The 17,242-nt window shown below is 37.3% G+C and overlaps 1 protein-coding gene across 1 annotated transcript; it reads left to right on the top strand.

The window, feature by feature from the left end:
- Positions 1-3,924: 3,924 nt before the first annotated feature.
- LOC105046401 (polyadenylate-binding protein 7) lies at positions 3,925-15,016 on the top strand. The gene is given in 11 exon segments (XM_010924977.3): positions 3,925-4,436; positions 5,284-5,402; positions 5,519-5,712; positions 5,827-6,086; positions 6,211-6,317; positions 6,419-6,608; positions 6,686-6,937; positions 6,940-6,974; positions 7,104-7,250; positions 14,237-14,425; positions 14,547-15,016. Coding segments are annotated over 11 exon segments (1,881 nt in total). The 5' UTR covers positions 3,925-4,246; the 3' UTR covers positions 14,745-15,016.
- Positions 15,017-17,242: the final 2,226 nt, after the last annotated feature.

Here is a 17,242-nt window from a genome sequence, read left to right as displayed (position 1 = left end):
TCTTCTTCTTTCTTTTTTTTTTAGTAGAATGGGCTAGTCTCCTTTTGAAAGAACCGTTGGTGGTCAGACTTTTAAATTGACAAATCTACACCTACAAACATGATATCTACAACTTATTATTTGTCTAAAATGAGAAGAAAAAAAGAATTTTTTAGAAAAATATTGTCTTTCTTTTACATCAAATGATGCCAACATAGCCACATAAATGATGTAATGCAATATTTTTGCTTTGAGGGTGTCTGTTAAATTCACGAAATATTGGATACCAAGTGCTTGAATTTAGTTATTTTTGTTGGGTTTCCTCCCATGGTAGAGCCAAAATAAGCGCTATGTAGTATATGTGCAAATACAAAATATTTGAAGGGCAATATTTGATGCCATGAAAACATACAGATAGGTTCTTCTAAAAAAATAATGTAAACAATATGCAAGATTTTTGTGCCGAAAATGAAAATAATTAAATTGATATTGATAAGGACAACATAAAAAATCATATATGTCATCTGTCAATCGATGGGTCTTCTAGGAATATAAAATTTTGTTGAAACCTCAGTGACCGAAGATTCAGATTCAAAGTACATAAGAGTTTTAATAGAAAAGACCAACCCATTTGGTGGCGATCAACTCATGTAATGGCCTGCCATTCGTATTTTGCTAGCATCAAATCATCAAGTGACGGTGGATACGTTCGGTGGCACTTGATACCATGTTTTCTCTATAATCATTAAAAAAAAAAATCAAATAATTCTATCTCCTAAGAAGTGTTTATAAATTATTATTCATTTTTCAAATTGATTATTTGCACTGCCTAAAATAATTCACTGAATCATTTTTTGTTTAAAGTAATGAAATGGGATATAATGGAACAAATAATAGGTTTAGAAAATTATAAACAGGGCAACGGGTGTCCATCCTGGAGATCTTGGGATATTTTTAAAGGTTTGGAAGATTTATGATGGTTTTACGCAGATGACCATGCCAGAGAGGGAGTCCTGCTCAGAATTGAGTCAGACGGGAAGCGTCCGAACGATAAGGACAAGTTCAAATAGAAGCCAGAATTGCAGCCTTAAAAAACTAGGAGTTTTTTTTTTTTTTTTGACCGTAAAGTCTCAAGTGGAGGCAGTGAGAAACTTCCCCCCAGAATTTATTGAATAGAAAGAAAGAACGTACAAGAAATAAGAGATTTGTTTAGAAGTTTGTTGGATTTATATTAACATGGTAGAGAGGTGAGCGTATTCTTCAATGCTTGCTTGCGAAAGACGGAGTCCTCGTAATCGAGTTGACAGGGTGGGAGCGACCGAGCAATGGAGAAAAGGATAGGTTTTTTGAGTTTGGATGGGCATGCTCTCTCAAAAAAATTTTGGACGGACATCATAATTTATTTTAGGTCGGATCATCTTAATGACATATAATTTCTCTTAGGTCTAATCAGATCTCTGTTTTCACCTCCTGTGAGTGTCTCGAGAGAACAAAGGTTGGATGGGTTAATGTTTGGGCTGGGTATTAGCTCGTCAGATCTGTTCTGTTCTGTTCTCTTAGGAGTGGCCACTGTTTGTTTTATTAGATTCTGTCGTGGTCCAGCGCGAGCCCGCTGTACCGTTCGGTAAGTGACGAACCCAAGTCGGCGGCCACAACGGTGACAGAAGAATATCACTATTTCCGGGGTACTAGCTTAACTCAAGGAAATGCTACTAGCTGTTAATGTGCAAGCTTATATAATTTCTTGAGTAATCACGCTCACTTTCTATTGCAAACACTGGAAAATTTCATCATCTCTTGAAACTGCCCAATGCTCTGTTTGGATAAAAGATTAAATACCACATATATAATATAGCTGTCATGACCTTCTAAGGCAAAATTAGGATCTTAATTAATATTGTCGGGAAACGTTAGCCGGTAGTCTTACGGCTTGTAGAAATCGGTCAGTACTAAGTTTTCATTTTTTTTTCTTTCGGTGTGTGTGTGTGGGGAGGGGGGAGGTAAACCGGAAAAATTGACGGTATCCTAAGAAATAGAGGCGCTCTTATTGTGGCACGCATCCTTTATTCCCTTGTTCGAGTGTCTCACGTGAAGCCTTCCCAAGTTGGCCATGATGGCCGTCATAACACGGGAAAAGTTAACTATCATCTCTGACCAGCATCTCATCCAAATTTATACTTCACGAACAATTGTTTTTAATTGTTTAGATTCTCCTTCCAAATTAATATTTCATTGAGGCTGGTGGAGAAGTCGCTTTAGCCTTTCTTTATTGTTATAATAAAGTGAGGATCTTATTTTCTGGGCTGCTTGACCGACGAGCTCATCTTTCCTTTTTATAAGCAAAATAGCCGGACGGGTTTATATTTATCGTATGCTTATATAACGTGGGTCGTAATCCTATATTAGCTGCAGGTTTTTGTTTCTTGATTTATATATGGTATGTTAAATGGTGACGGGCAACGTCATGCTGCATTGGATTTTCTGGTTTTGGCCCTCTTGTTTGTTGTCCGTCACCTCCATATTTAATTCAGGATTGCATGCAAGCAGGATTACAAAGCACGTGCACAGGTCTATTGGCCCACCGGTCCCTAGCCATCAAATTATTAATTTATAGGACCCGGACTTGACCCGCTTTCACTGTCTGGACCATGAAACCCAACCCAATTCTCGCGCGGGTCCCAATCTGATGATGCACATGTATATATAGTCTGACCTAGTTAAGAGGCAAATAGTGTAAGGAGCGATTCATGCTGCATCCCCCCCGCAAGCCTTTTAAAGTGAAAATATTCCCTTCGAATATGAACGGTGAATAATAATAATAACAAGTCGCATCAAATTAGGGATGGTTCAGAATTTAGAGTTTGGATTCACTCTAACAACAGTAGAGTCCATGCCGATCGCATGTTGCATGCACGTCAACGCACCATGCACCATTCAGGGATATATACGACTTGGTTTGCGGTTTGTGTGGCATGCATGCATGGTACTTTGCTCTATATATGGATCACTGTCTAGTGTTGATATTTATAAATTGCCTGTGAGCATTGGTGTTGCTAGTCTACTATTTTTCCCCTGTCATGGCATCTGGGCCTCCTTCAAACCCTCTTATGTTGGGCGAAGATCAGCCTCTTCATGCCTGAAGCTCTATGAAAGTCCAAGGTCATGCACGGTCTAATTTTACACCTTGAAGGTGAATGACCGAGCCTAAACATGTAGCTTCCACCCTTGACATGTATCTAGTTAATTTGGAGAACACTCAGATGGGTATATATAATTATAATGATGAGGTTTTCAACAGGTACGTCTACATTAAAAACTAGACATATTTGTAACTCAACCAACAGAATCAATAAAACATCAAATACAAAGTCAACATAAGCTAAATATGAAAATTATTAAAAAAAACATCGATGGGAGGCATAACGCAGGCAGATCAGACTGAATTAAAACCGGATGAAATTGTAACTCAACCAGCCAAAACCATAAATATCTGATCTGAACACAACCGAAGCCCATGTCGAACATGACCACCTCACCTACACCTAATCATACTCCAAACTTCCAACCCAAACACAAGATCTGGAGCAGGTCGTATCACGTCGTCGGTCCAAATCTCCAAGGTTGAGGTCGGTTGGTTCAAAAGCTTGGGGACTGTAGTTTCTTACCAACTGGGAATTTTATTCCTGGAATTTGAATTGTGTTCAAGTCACCCAAGCCTCCAGTCCGAGGGATTCTTGACTTAAAACTGGGTTCAACATATTCCAGCCTAGGTTTGGATACAATTTGATACCCCTCCAGGCTGTACATAGACACAATATAACGAAAGAGCCATTGGGGAGACAACATAACGTGGCAGGGCGAGATTAATTAAGATAGAGTTGGTGTCGGAGTGGGATTAGGAGGAGGAGGAGGAGGAGGAGAGAGTTGGTGTCGGAGTGGGCTAGGGTTCAAGGCTGTGACTTGCTCCGGGGCAGGGGCCGGCCCTTGTGGTTAAAATCTGGCTGTGAGTGGAGAAAGGGCCACTGAGGTGGACGAAGTCTCTTTCTCTCTCTCATACCCCACCACCGTAATAATAAAAATAATATTAATACCCCACCACAGAAACTGTCCCTTCTCCAAACTCCCGCGCCCCATGCAAATCCCCATCCTCTTCTAACTCCTCTTCTCCGTCTCTCCTCGCCTCCTTCCTTCACCTCCGAAACCCTAACCCCCACCTTCTAGATTTTTTTTTCCCCCTTTCTTTCCGTTGGATTCTTGGGGTGGAGCGATGGCGGTCCCTACGACGGCCACGGTTCCGGCGCTCTACGTCGGGGACCTCCACGCGGACGTGATGGACACCGACCTTTTTGATCACTTCTCCCCCGTCGGGGCCCTGACGTCCGTCCGAGTCTGCCGCGATTCCGCCACCGGGCGCTCCCTTGGCTACGGCTACGTCAACTACATTTCCCCCCAGGATGGTATCCACCTTGGATTACTCGATGCCTTTGTCCGTTCCTTGATTTGGATTCCTTCTTCTTGTGATCTTGCCGGGGTTTGGATTCTGTTTTCTGTTCGTCGGTTTTTTTTGGTTTTTTTTTTGGGGGAGGGGGGGGGGGGGGGGGGGGATTTTCCCCGATTTTTTTCAGGTTTCGTTTGGTTGATTAGATTTTGTGCTGGAAAATGTTGACTGATTCTTGGTTGAACCGTCTTCTTGTTTCTCGATTGGTTATTTTGTTCGGTTCTTCCGATATTTTCTTCTATTTTATGATTCTGATGGGTTCTCCTTGTTCTCTACTGCTTGCTACCTTCTGATTTTTTGTTTATTCTTTTTTAATTCAGTGGGATGTACATGTCGTTACGTCGGTGATAATAACCCTTGATTGCATCCTGTTTCCTTAATTGATTTTTTTTTTCTTAATTTCTTTTTCCTAATCTCCACGATCTTGCTCTTCATGGCTATGAATCTTTTTTCCAGGATTGCGATTAGTTGTATCAAATTCCGTTGTACAATGATGTGGCATCTCCTTATCAGATTCTTCTTGGATTCATACTTTTTGTATTGCTTCTTCCTCCTCCTTTTTTTTCGCGGAATGGTTGCAGTCTATTGCCCTGGTTCTTTGGTTTTGTAAAATCTCATCTTTGATTGTATCTGATGTGGAGGATTCTTGTTTGTTGCTGCAGGATCATGTTGATTTTACTTGGTTTTTACTGTCTCATGATATGTATTGTTTATGATTTATTTTTAGTTAAATTTAGTTCCTGCAATGGCTTCCAATATTTGATGGAATGATACATGGATTCTTGTAAATTCGTTTGCTTTTTTAGCCGAGCACGCTCTGAAGACATTGAATCACACTCCTTTGAACGGTAAATTGATAAGAATTATGTGGTCCCAACGGGATCCTGATGCAAGGAACAGTGGAGTTGGAAATCTATTTGTGAAGGTAAACCAGAGGAGCTATGATGGGATACTCTTCTTTTATTTTCCTGCTACTATTGTTTCAAAGGTTTCAATTTTGAAGCATTTTGAAATGTGATTCACGCTTATTTTATTTGGCAGAACCTAAGTGACTCCATTGATAATGCAAAGCTTTATAAGGTTTTCGAGAAATTTGGGACCATTTTGTCATGTAAAGTTGCTGCAGATCATGATGGGAAAAGCAAAGGGTATGGGTTTGTTCAGTTTGATGAACAAGGGTCGGCAGATTCTGCCATTGAGAAACTCAATGGATCCACCGTTGAAGGCAAGCAAATGTAGGCTACTATTCTTCAATTGTTATTTCACTATTTGTGTGTTTGTTATTTTACTGTATCACCTGTTATTTTTTGGGCTTCCTTTTGCTATCTGATTGTTCTTGTGCAATGTAGATATGTTGGGAATTTCATCAAAAAGAGTGAACGTGTGGTGCTGAGCCCTGAAGCTAAATATACTAACTTATACATGAAGAACCTGGATCAGGACATTACAGAAGAACTTATTGAACTGAAGTTCTCTGAGTTTGGTAAAATATCTAATGTGATGATTGCAAAAGATGATAATGGTAACTCGAAGGGTTTTGGGTTTGTGAACTTTGAAAGCCCTGATAGTGCGAAAAGGGCGATGGAAGCTATGAATGGGGTTCAACTTGGTAAGCCTACTAGGAGCAATCAGGAATTCTTCCTTGTCCCTTAAAATAAATAAATAAATAAACAAAATGAGCTATAAGATGATCATCTACTAAATCTTTTCTCTGCACTAACTGTATTGAGTAGGATCCAAGACCCTGTATGTGGCAAGGGCTCAGAAGAAAGCAGAGCGACAGCAAATTTTGCGGCGTTTGTATGAAGAAAAGCGTAACGAGCAGATCAGGAAAAACGTGGTAGTATATGCTTTTTTGCTCTTTTGGAAGTCATTTACTTCAACTGTTGTACCCTGCTGTCTCTTCTGTAGGTTTGATCGAAATTGATTTTCTTTGCTCAGGCCTCAAATGTCTATGTCAAAAACATTGATGATGCCGTTGATGATAATGCTCTGCGGGAACGTTTCAGCCAATGTGGCAACGTCACTTCTGCAAAAATTATGCGTGATGATAAAGGAATAAGTAGAGGATTTGGGTTTGTGTGCTTTAGCAGTCCAGAGGAAGCCAACAACGCTGTTAACACTCTGCATGGTAGTTTTTCTTACAGGTTACTCTCCGTTTTTCATCTAGGCTCAAATAATAATGTTAAGTGCATGGGCTTTATGCAGGATATATGTTCTATGGAAAGCCTCTGTATGTTGCAATTGCCCAAAGGAAAGAGGAAAGACAGGCTCAACTGCAGCTTCAATATGCTCAGCGCATGGCAGGATTGGCGGGATCTCCGACTGCTGTTATGCCTGCTGGGTATCCCCCTCTTTACTATGCTCCTGGTATTGTATCACAAATTCCTCCAAGGCAGGGCCTTGTTTATCAACCTTTTGGACTTAGACCTGGATGGAGGCCTAGTGGATTTGTTCCTCCCTCAGGGCAGCTTTCCAACCAATGCCAGTTCCAGTGGTACGCACACAAAATTTTAATTTACATGCACTATAGTTCCCTCATGATGATAATGGGCAATTTGAAGATTTTTTTCCTCATGGTTAGGCTGCTTGATTATTGGTGGAACTCTTTATTTTTCCCTTATAGATGCCAAATACTCCAAGGCAACATAGACAAAACAGGGGTCGGATGAATGGATCTATGCTGCCTCAGTCTGGCCAGTCTGTTCCATACCTGCCACATATGCAACAAGCAAACCATTTGAATTCTTCCAAAGATTTTAACAGTCAGCAGGTGATTTACAGTTTATTTGGTTGTTAAGTTTTATTTATACTATCTTTTGTGTTTTTTATACCATAGGGATGTACAGTCTAAGATGTTTGTTCTTTGAAGCATTTGGATGCCACTATAGTAAATAAATGCTTGAATGCTGCATGTTAGGTATATTTGGTTTTGTGTACGGTTATTGTTTTTCAGGGCATCACAGCATGTTGATGCTTATTTTGAACGAGTAGCTTCTTTTTGGATTTATGAAATATTTAACTTTCTGTTGGACCATGTTTTGCTCTATTGAATTTCATTACTGTCTTTAAGGGCATGCAACATATGGATGCTTATTTTGAAAGAGGAAAGCTATCTGGAGTTACAAAATACTTGAGTTGATGCTGGATCATGATTTCTTATCATGTTTAAGTGTATTGAATTTCTGCATTATTATCATGATAAATAATGTAACTGAAACCTGACTCAAATTATAGGAAATTGTCTCTGTTTTTCTTTGCATTTCAAAGTCCAACTTGATCTATTATCATGGCATGTGCCCTGCTAATGGAGTAGAGTGTTAAGGTAATGGAGGGAAATATACAAAGAAGAATCAAGGAGGAAGGCCGAAGGAGAAGGAAGCGGGATTAGGGTGGACTTGTATGAAGAGAAGATAGTCTATGAAGTAAATAATTAACCCTTACATAATTTGCGTAAGGTCTCATGTTGAGTTGGAAAAGGAATTCATTCTTGAAAGATGTTTACCTGCAGAGCATGAAAAGTTCTACTGTTTAAAGCTAACCGCATCTCTTTTGTGGTCATACGAAAAAGGGCTGCTAGTGAAGAAGGGCTAGGAATTAGAAACATAAAGAAGCGGATTCATGTTAAGTGTTTGTTGCAGTTTGTGGAAGAGGACAAGTGGGATTGTCAAGGAGTTATTGCCTGCTGGCAGGAGTTAATTTTTGGAATCTAGTGTGCTACTTAATTGCAGATGGGCAAAGAAAGGAATCATGTGGGGCCTTTGTATTTTGTAATGAAGCTGGGTTTAGTTATGGGGAATCATAGCAATAATGTTGGAGTTATTCTCGGTATAATTTTATACCTTTTCAAGGTGTTTGGGTGATTTCATGCATATGCAAAGGGGACTTGAGAAGATAACAAGTTTTTTGGTTCTAGGCAGTTTAACTTTGAACATTATAAATCATATTTAATGTCTTACATTTCCATTAGAATACCTTTTATTCCTCGTAACATCTTGCAAAGGTTTTTAAATACCAAGATCTTTAACACTCCAAAACCTTGCTTTTAACATCATTATGAAGTTTGCAACAAAACAATTTGTAAGTATCTAAACTGTTAGATGCTGATTTGTTTTCGACTAGGGTTCTTAGCTCAAACATTGAAAATTTATGTAACACCAATACTCTCTCCATAGCATCACTTGGGTCTTTATTACTAACAATGATCCCATCAAAGTGGTTTGTCAACTAAGTTATGTCCAATTTTGTCAAATTTTAGGCTTTCTCAAAGTTTTATGGCATCCCAGTATGTTGCACATCATTATCCAACCGTCATTTTTTTTCCCCAGCATCATCACTCATATAAATGTACAAGCAAAGCTGGCCTTGTGACTTCCTTTGTGATAATTTTTCAAAATCTTACAATCGTGTCTTTTTTTATACTTACGCATGCTATGTCTATGCCAACTTCAATAATAATGTTTTCATCCTCCCTCCCCCTACTCCTCGCAAAATATATTAGATATGATGTATGGAAAATCATTTTATAATGATTTAAATTTTGATTGGGACCTTATGTGTATGTGTTCCCCTGCTGCACTTCCTAGCATTGGCAAATGTTTTATACTATGCCTTCCACGTAAAAGATGAGGCATTTTTTTGAGCAAATGCTTGAGGCTGACAAGCAATATGGTCTAACCACAATGATCACCTTTACGTTAAATGAACTCAGCACACTACATTTCCAATTCGGTTTAGGACCACATTAAAAAAATTGCACTGGAATGTTTCATGGTCAAGACATATTAGATGTCCATGAGAAGCTAATTTGCTTCCATAGTAAAGGTCTGTTCTTAAGCATTCCAATTATGTATGTGTGGTATTTGCAAGCAGAGAATCATGTGGGATCAAGTACCAAAGGACTTGATATCCTACGTCTTTTAGGAAGTGTGGCCCTAGACAGAGTGGAATTGAAGAAAAGAATTGATGTTGTTGACCCCAACTAGTTTGGGATTAAGGATTGGTTGAGTTGAATATTTGCAAAGTTGAATGTTGGTTTTATAGTTTTGAGTGATAGAAAAATTAAGGAAATGCTTGAGAGGGCATTTTTTGTGAAGTAACATTATCTCACTCTTCAATTCTCTTTAGTTTAGATTATGAATCTTAGGGTCATAAGTGATCATAGTTGCATGTTTCTATTAGGTCAATTTTGCAGTTGCTTTGTGGTCCACCTACTACTATATATTGTACCTTTTTTACCAGATGTTTGGGAGTTTCATCATGCAGACATAACTCAATTTTAATGTGATTTTGAAAAAACAAATTGATAATACATCCTTTTTAGTATATGACTCCCTGCCATCTCTGATATGTTTCCTTGGAGAGAGATATACAGTGGACTGGATGTCTCAGAAAGGGAAATTTATCCATCTTCATATGTTTCGGACATCATCATTTTTTGTAGTTTCGCAGTGTAGAAAAGTAGAAAAGTTAAGAGACAATTGCCTTGCAATCCATTATGAAAACTGAAATATACATTTTTTATGTGGAGGAACATTATCTCACTCTTCAATTTTCTCTAGTTTAGTTTTTAAATTATGATGTCATATGTGATCAGATATGTGCTGTTACTGGGTCAATTTCTGCAGGTGCTATGTTGCACAATCTTACTAAATATGGTACCTTCTTGACCATTTGTTTGGGAGGTTTCACAATGAAGCCATGAGTCCATTTTTCTTGTGATAAAAGGACAAATAGATAACACACTCTTTTTGCTGTGACTCCGCAACCATCATTCATATGATCCTTTAAAGGGATTGCTGCAAGGGAATGGATATCTTAGAATTGGAAATTTATCTATTATCTTGCATATAATTTGTAGCATGCCTCCACAAATAGCCCAGTTAGTCACCAATGTTATGATTTTGCAATCATGATTATTTTAGTCCTGTTCTTTATATACTCTTCCTAAATTTGATTTCATGACCCATAATTATCTTCAAGTAAAAAAGTTCTTGAATTGGAGAAAACTTACGAGTTGGTACAAAAAATGTTATATGGTGGGCTTAGGAAAGAAAAGTGTGCACAGTGCATTGAAATTATTGAGTGCCTATATGTGGGGCAGTGACAAGTTTTAGGAGTAGTTCTGGTATGACATGGTCAAAGTTTAATAATCATGATTACCCCAAGAATAAACTTTAGACTTGAATCTTTGTGCACTCCTTGTAGGTGAACTAAATGCTAATTTTTATGATGATGCACCATATCATATGCTATTTGCGGATGATATAGGTGCTAATTGATGAGAAGTAGACTGGATAAATTCTAAATTTAGTTTATGGAGAAATAAAACCTTGAAGGATATGTACTAAATGATCAGTATATTGAAAAGAGACTATTTGTGTGGTAGTTTTAACAAAGTTACAAAGTGGAAATGAGAACGAGTTCCAATTCTGAATTGATGGACAAGAGAGATCATAAAGTAAGTGGTTCTGTTATCTAGGATCTGTAATACAAAAGAAAGGAGATGTATATGAAAATATCTATGTTAGTAGACTAGAGTTGGATGGATGAAATAGAGAGGTGCTTCTGTGTTGTTACGTGGCTATTGTATGTCTTGATGACATAAGGATAAAGTTAAAGAACAGCAACAAAACCTACATTGTTATATGGCTCACAATGTTGGTAGTAGGTGGTTTACTAAAACAAGGTAAACATAACAGAACAAGAACAAGAATGTCAAGTTGTTTGTGTGGTTAAATTAATAAGGATAACCTGAGGATCAAGTATACTAGATCTCTTGGAGTTTCATCAATTAAGGACATTGTGATATAAGTACTTTAGTTGGTGTGGAAATCTGAAGAGTCTGCAATTATGGAGAGGTACCAGAATCTGTCAAAGGATTTACATGGAGGGAAAGACCTAATCTACCATGGATGGAAGTTTTGAAAGCTTGCAGCAACACTAGAAGCAGCATTTGATAGAATGATTGGTGAAAAAAATTTTATGAAGCCAATTTCAAGTAGTTGGAGAAAGGTTCGATTATGCTTTATTGATTACATCAGGTTGACTTGTGAACTATTGATTAGTATCAAGTTTACCTGCGATTCACATCCAAGACTATGAAACAGTCAAAATGAATGCATGCCTAAAGAAGGATTCTGTTTTCCCTTGTAGGTGAGGCTTGTAGGCAGTTTTTTGCTCCTTGGTCCCTCTAGGCTCTAACCATGACAAAGGCAGGAATTGGTCTCAAGTCTCTAGTAAAACCACCAAGAGACAATACCAGCAGACTAGTTGGAACAGTAGGGCCCTGTTTGGATGCCTGCACAAGGTATCGCCAGAATATTCCTTTATGATATAGAGCGTGAAGAAATTAGCTCTGAGAGAATATTTATTGTAATTGAGGAAATCTTATTTAACTGAGCCCAAAAATCTCAGGACACTGGAAATCACCTTTTAAAAGGAATCCAGGTATCCCTATTTTCTAGGATGGGCCAATCTTGGAGCTTCCTTAAATACTTGGGTTTCTTCTACATCGCTGTTGCTTAGCTGAACTTCTACCATTTCCGGATTTGTCCAGTGAATACCACATACAGGCATCCAAACGGAACATTACTTTAAATATGTATTCTTTAGTAGTGGGGTATTTCCATACCAATACATTGATTCTCTGTCATTCTTTTATTACAGATGCAACAAACACTAATTACTCATCAAAATGCTAAAAATCGTTAAGGGTTTTATCTTAGTTGTTGTCATAGTCAATAAATATAACAGCAAAATATGAACAACTTGTGTTTTGTATGATAATGATGCTAGCTAGGTTTTACATCCTGGTGGGATGGGAGGGCATCCTAGCCGTCTCGTTCCGTTCTTGTGAGAAAACGGGATGGGCTTGGGACTTCGAAACCCATCTTTGCAGCGAGAGAAGAAGAAAGAGGAAAGGACGAAATGAAGGAAAGGACGAAATGAAGGAAAGATGAAGGAAAGGAAAAATAAAAGGAAAGAAGAAGAAAAATGAAAAAAAGAAAGGGAGGGAGGGAGGAAAAGAAAGAAAAAGGAAAGGAAAGAAAGGAAAGTAGAGAAAAAGAAAGAAAAGAATCAAGAAAGAAAAAAAGAAAAAAAGAAAGAAAGAAAGGAAAGAAGTAGAGGAGAAAGATGGAGGATTGCCACTAAGATGACGAGACTACTGTCGGGATGGAATGGGACAGTAGGGCGTCCCGTTTCATGGGGAAATTGGGACATTTTTGTCCCACGGGACTTAAAATCTTGGATGCTAGTATGCTGTCAAAGTTGCATATGATAACATGATCATGTTGAGAAATCTGCAAGGGGATTTCAGAAGCTCAATTTGACAAAATATAACCCTTTTGGAAATCAACTCCAAGCAGGTGGTTCATATGACTACTGCTTGGATAAGTAAGGGGTGCATCGCCATCCATCCCTAGGAGGGTTCCCAAGGCTGATTCTGAGTATTCTCTTATAATTGTGCAGTCTTTCTTCTTTGTTAGATCTTTAGAGTGAATAACAAATCTCAAATTGCCATAATAAGAACTGAAATGTAAAAAATGTTGGAATAATTGAACTACAACATCGAATCAAATGTACTTTCGCTTGATTGCTTGTCTTCCATTACCATATCTAATCATCCCAAGTCCCAACAGTTGATATTTGCATCATTGTAAATAAAGTACTAAGCTAAACCAAAATTCTTTTTTATTCAAGATGTTGAGAAAGATGAACCAGTTACATGGATCATCACCAAAAAAGATCCTCTTATCCCATTCACATGACTTGGTTTTGAGCATTACATGTGCCTGATTGTTTGCCCATCACTATGTTGCAAAAAGTTCTCATCATAAGAACGTCCGCCCTTGATCAGATTTTTGTAGTCGAGCTGTAATGGAGTCCTATGTTAGCCTTTAGAGGGGCAGTTGCCCTGGATCAAAGTCACAGAATGAAGTGGGGATGCCACCCACTAGCATTATCTTGTTACGGAAATACAAAACAATGATCATTCCTTTCAGAACAATAGGATCAATCTACAAAATGGTGTTTCTTCTGTGTATGTGTCTATGGCTGTCTGATTCTCGGGAACAGTCTTTCGACGTTGTAAAGGCCTGACATACATTGTGGACCCTTACCCAACAGATTAAGCTTTTGGGTTCTAATGGTAAGTTAGCATGATATTAGAGCCAATTGTCATGGGTTCAAATCCCCTAGGCACTATTAACTTGTTCATGCCTTCACATGCATGGTCCGGGCTGCAAGTGAGAGGGGGTATTAAGGCCTAATATATGTTGTTGGCCCCATTCCTTACAGCTTAAGCTTTTGGCATCCAGTGGTAAGTTAACAGAGAGAAATTAGATGGTTCTTCTGGTACATAAGATGGTAAAGTATCTAAAAAGGCAAAAAAATGAATATTCAATTATGCTTAGAATATAATATTTTGTTCAGTCACCAGCCTATGAACTATTCTTTTAAGATAACAGCTTTGTTTCAGTTGTGCCTGATTTGGTATCCCTTGCTTGAATTGACATTTTCTGGTGGTCCCTCATCTATTAGAAAGAAGTAAAAATGAGAAGCTGTCTCTAGTGCCTTGATCTCATATTTGCCCGACTTTCAAGAATTGAAATTTTCACTGCACGGATGTAGCATAATTCATAATTTGCTCGTCCTCGAGTCTTTTTTGTCCACTATACTGTGACTGTTACATGCTAAAATGCGATGATGGAATAATTTCATTTGATATTCTAATGCATCTTGTCTCCTTTCTGGCAGCAATCTGGGCAGACCAGGTATGTGCCACATGGACACCGGCATGAAATGAATAATGGATCAATGGTTCCACCTGGTGCATCGAACTTAGAAGGTACACGGATGCTCAGCAGCCTGCTTGCTGCTGCTACCCCCCAGCAACAAAAACAGATGCTTGGTGAACGCCTCTTCCCCTTGGTTGAAAAACTTAAGGTGGTTTCCTGTTGCCCTTTGTTTCAATAAGTAATTTGATGCTTTCTCCATCTTATATTTTCATGATAATATTCGTGTTGTCCCAAATTCTGGTATTAACTTTTATCTTTGTATTGTTTAGTTTGATCTTGCTGCTAAAATTACTGGAATGCTGTTGGAGATGGACAACTCTGAGTTGCTTCTGCTGCTGGAGTCACCAGAATCATTGGCTGCTAAAGTGGAAGAAGCGGTTGAAGTCTTGAAGCTCTCCAAAACCAACGTAGGTGGTCAAGAGTCTCTCCAACCAAGTTACTTGTCAAATGAGGTTGCAGTCAACTGAAGGGAATACAGATTATGAGAATATCATTCTTTTGAACTACAGATTATCATTTATATTCTGCTCCTTGGGCTTATGATTTTTATTAGTGAGCCTTTCTCCATTTTGCTGCTAGAGTTTGGAAGTTCACTGATGTGCTTCGTGGGACAGTAGACGGTTGTTTTAGAATCTCTCATTATCACCATAGCTGACCATCTAGGGGTGAAGACTTGTTTTCTTTTTTCTTTACATGTTACTGGTTATACAACCTTTTATATATCTGGATTGTGCACTTACATGTTAAGTGGAACCTTATTCTGCATTTTTCCAATCAATAATTGCTTATTTATGTTTGGATTGATGCCATGCGTCCCTTAGCTTTTATGTATGATCATTATGCTTGTGCTTTCATAGTTTCTACTTTCCATTCAAATTGCCCCTCAATGTCACCCGATAAGCTGATACATAGTTGGGGGCAAGAGTGGTGCCAGTTATATACCTTGATGATTTTTTTGAAAGTTATTCTCAGCAGATTGATGGACATATGGTCGTTGGTTGTCCAGGCCAACATCCTTGATCACTTATTGTCTTTGCAATTCTTCCAAGTATGCGTACCTGGGTGGTAATTTACTGATAGTTTTTTTGCTGTTATGGTTGTGGGTGGTAATGATGGTTTCATAATTGGTTTCAAGAGCTGAATATTGTTCATGTGTGGAGCCAAAGTTTCTATTTGTAATGTCAAAAACATTGAGAATCGGTTTTTCACGTGTGTGGAGGCTCGTTTGTGTTAAGCCCTTCATTCGCCATATAAATGCTGATCAAATGATATCAATATTAATATATCTAATTATCATTAAATTTTGTTGCTTAATATATAACAAATATTTATAATATCGATATTGATGTACTCAATCATTATTAATGCTTGTCATTTAATATGCAACAATAATTTTGCTATTGAAGTTTTTTTTATGTATTATAATTTATATATTATTATAGTTTGAAAAAATCATATCTGTGCATCACATGTGGTTAGACATCGGTATTGATGATGCTGTTGCTGGTGTTGATCATTATTTAATATGTAACTATTGAAGCTTTATGTTTATTATAATTTATTAGATTGCTATATATATTTCAAAAATAGCTTTAAAAAATGAGAAAAATACAGTATCCTATGGATCTCATGGATTATATGCCAGTATCTTAATGAGTATGTTGTTTTAATTTGATTACCACTTGGATCTTCATATGCTTGTGGGTGCTTAGAATTGTGAAATGATTTGATAGATAGCCTTTGACATGAAAAATTGTGATTTTCCAGCCTTATTAGAATTTTTTTGTTTAATACTAAAGGTAGTTATCATATGTTGTTGGCGAATCAGAAGAAGGTTGAGAATTTTTTTGAGCATCTAATGTTTTGTTTATTCTGCCACTACCCTCGTGTCTTGGGTATGCAAGGCTGTTTTTTTAAAAAATTTTGGGATAAAGAAAACTTCGTGTTAGGTAAGCAAGATGTTTTGAAAGCTGATTTCTTGGCTTTATTAATGGGTGTCTGATGGCAACATAAATCTGGTTTATTTATTGCCCATATAAAAAACTGGGATTTTAAAAAGGGCTGCAATCAGCCGATATAGAATGTGAAGTATTTTAATTAAGCGATATCGTACAAACTAAGAAACAATTAGCAATGATACGGCATCCCTCGGAACCTAAATCTTTTCCTTTTGTTCTTTTTTCCTTTTTATTTTCCATCAATGTGCCAACTATCCGTCAATGGGCCGATATTTGAACAAAAAAGATTTGTTATATTTGCATATTAGTCTTTGTCTTTTTTTTATATTTATATTTTAATTCTAAAAATTTTATAGTGTATTACTTGTTGATCTCTCGGATTGGTCTTGCAATTTCCATCCGACCCAGAGCGGCCAGTGCGTTACCCCACCCAGAGTTCTCTCTTTCGTGCGCACACAACTAAGGCTGAAGTCTGATGGGATATCAACATATCCATAATCATATTTATTATATTTGATAAATATAAATATAAATATAAATATTATTTAAATATAAAAAATTATATTTATATTTATTTTAAATGATACGAATATTGTTCAGATACTAGAAGTATAGATATAATTACTAATTATGGATATAAGTTGGATAATTAAATTTTATGACTACAGAATCTAAAATTGATATAAATAAATGATAAATCAAGTTAATAACATATTTATATGGTTATATATTTTTTATAAAAATTAATAAATATTATACAAAATTATATAGGATTATAGATAGATTTGGATATTTGAATATGGATCAGATAGTTATCTATCCATGTCCATATCTATTTTTTTTTACGGATATGGATATTAGTCAGATTCTCAATTTTTTTTCATATTTGGATTGATTTGAATACGAAAACGGATCCAGATAGATATCATCCGTTCCACTTTCACCCCTACACAACCATTCAAGGAGGGCAGATGTCATTTTTTTTTTGTACATATGGGCAGTCACAC

Source organism: Elaeis guineensis, chromosome 6 (genome assembly GCF_000442705.2).
Source record: "Elaeis guineensis isolate ETL-2024a chromosome 6, EG11, whole genome shotgun sequence".
NCBI classification, from domain to species: domain Eukaryota; kingdom Viridiplantae; phylum Streptophyta; class Magnoliopsida; order Arecales; family Arecaceae; genus Elaeis; species Elaeis guineensis.
The sequence above is the reverse complement of the archived record's forward strand: the minus strand, read 5'-3'. Positions and strand labels throughout refer to the sequence as shown.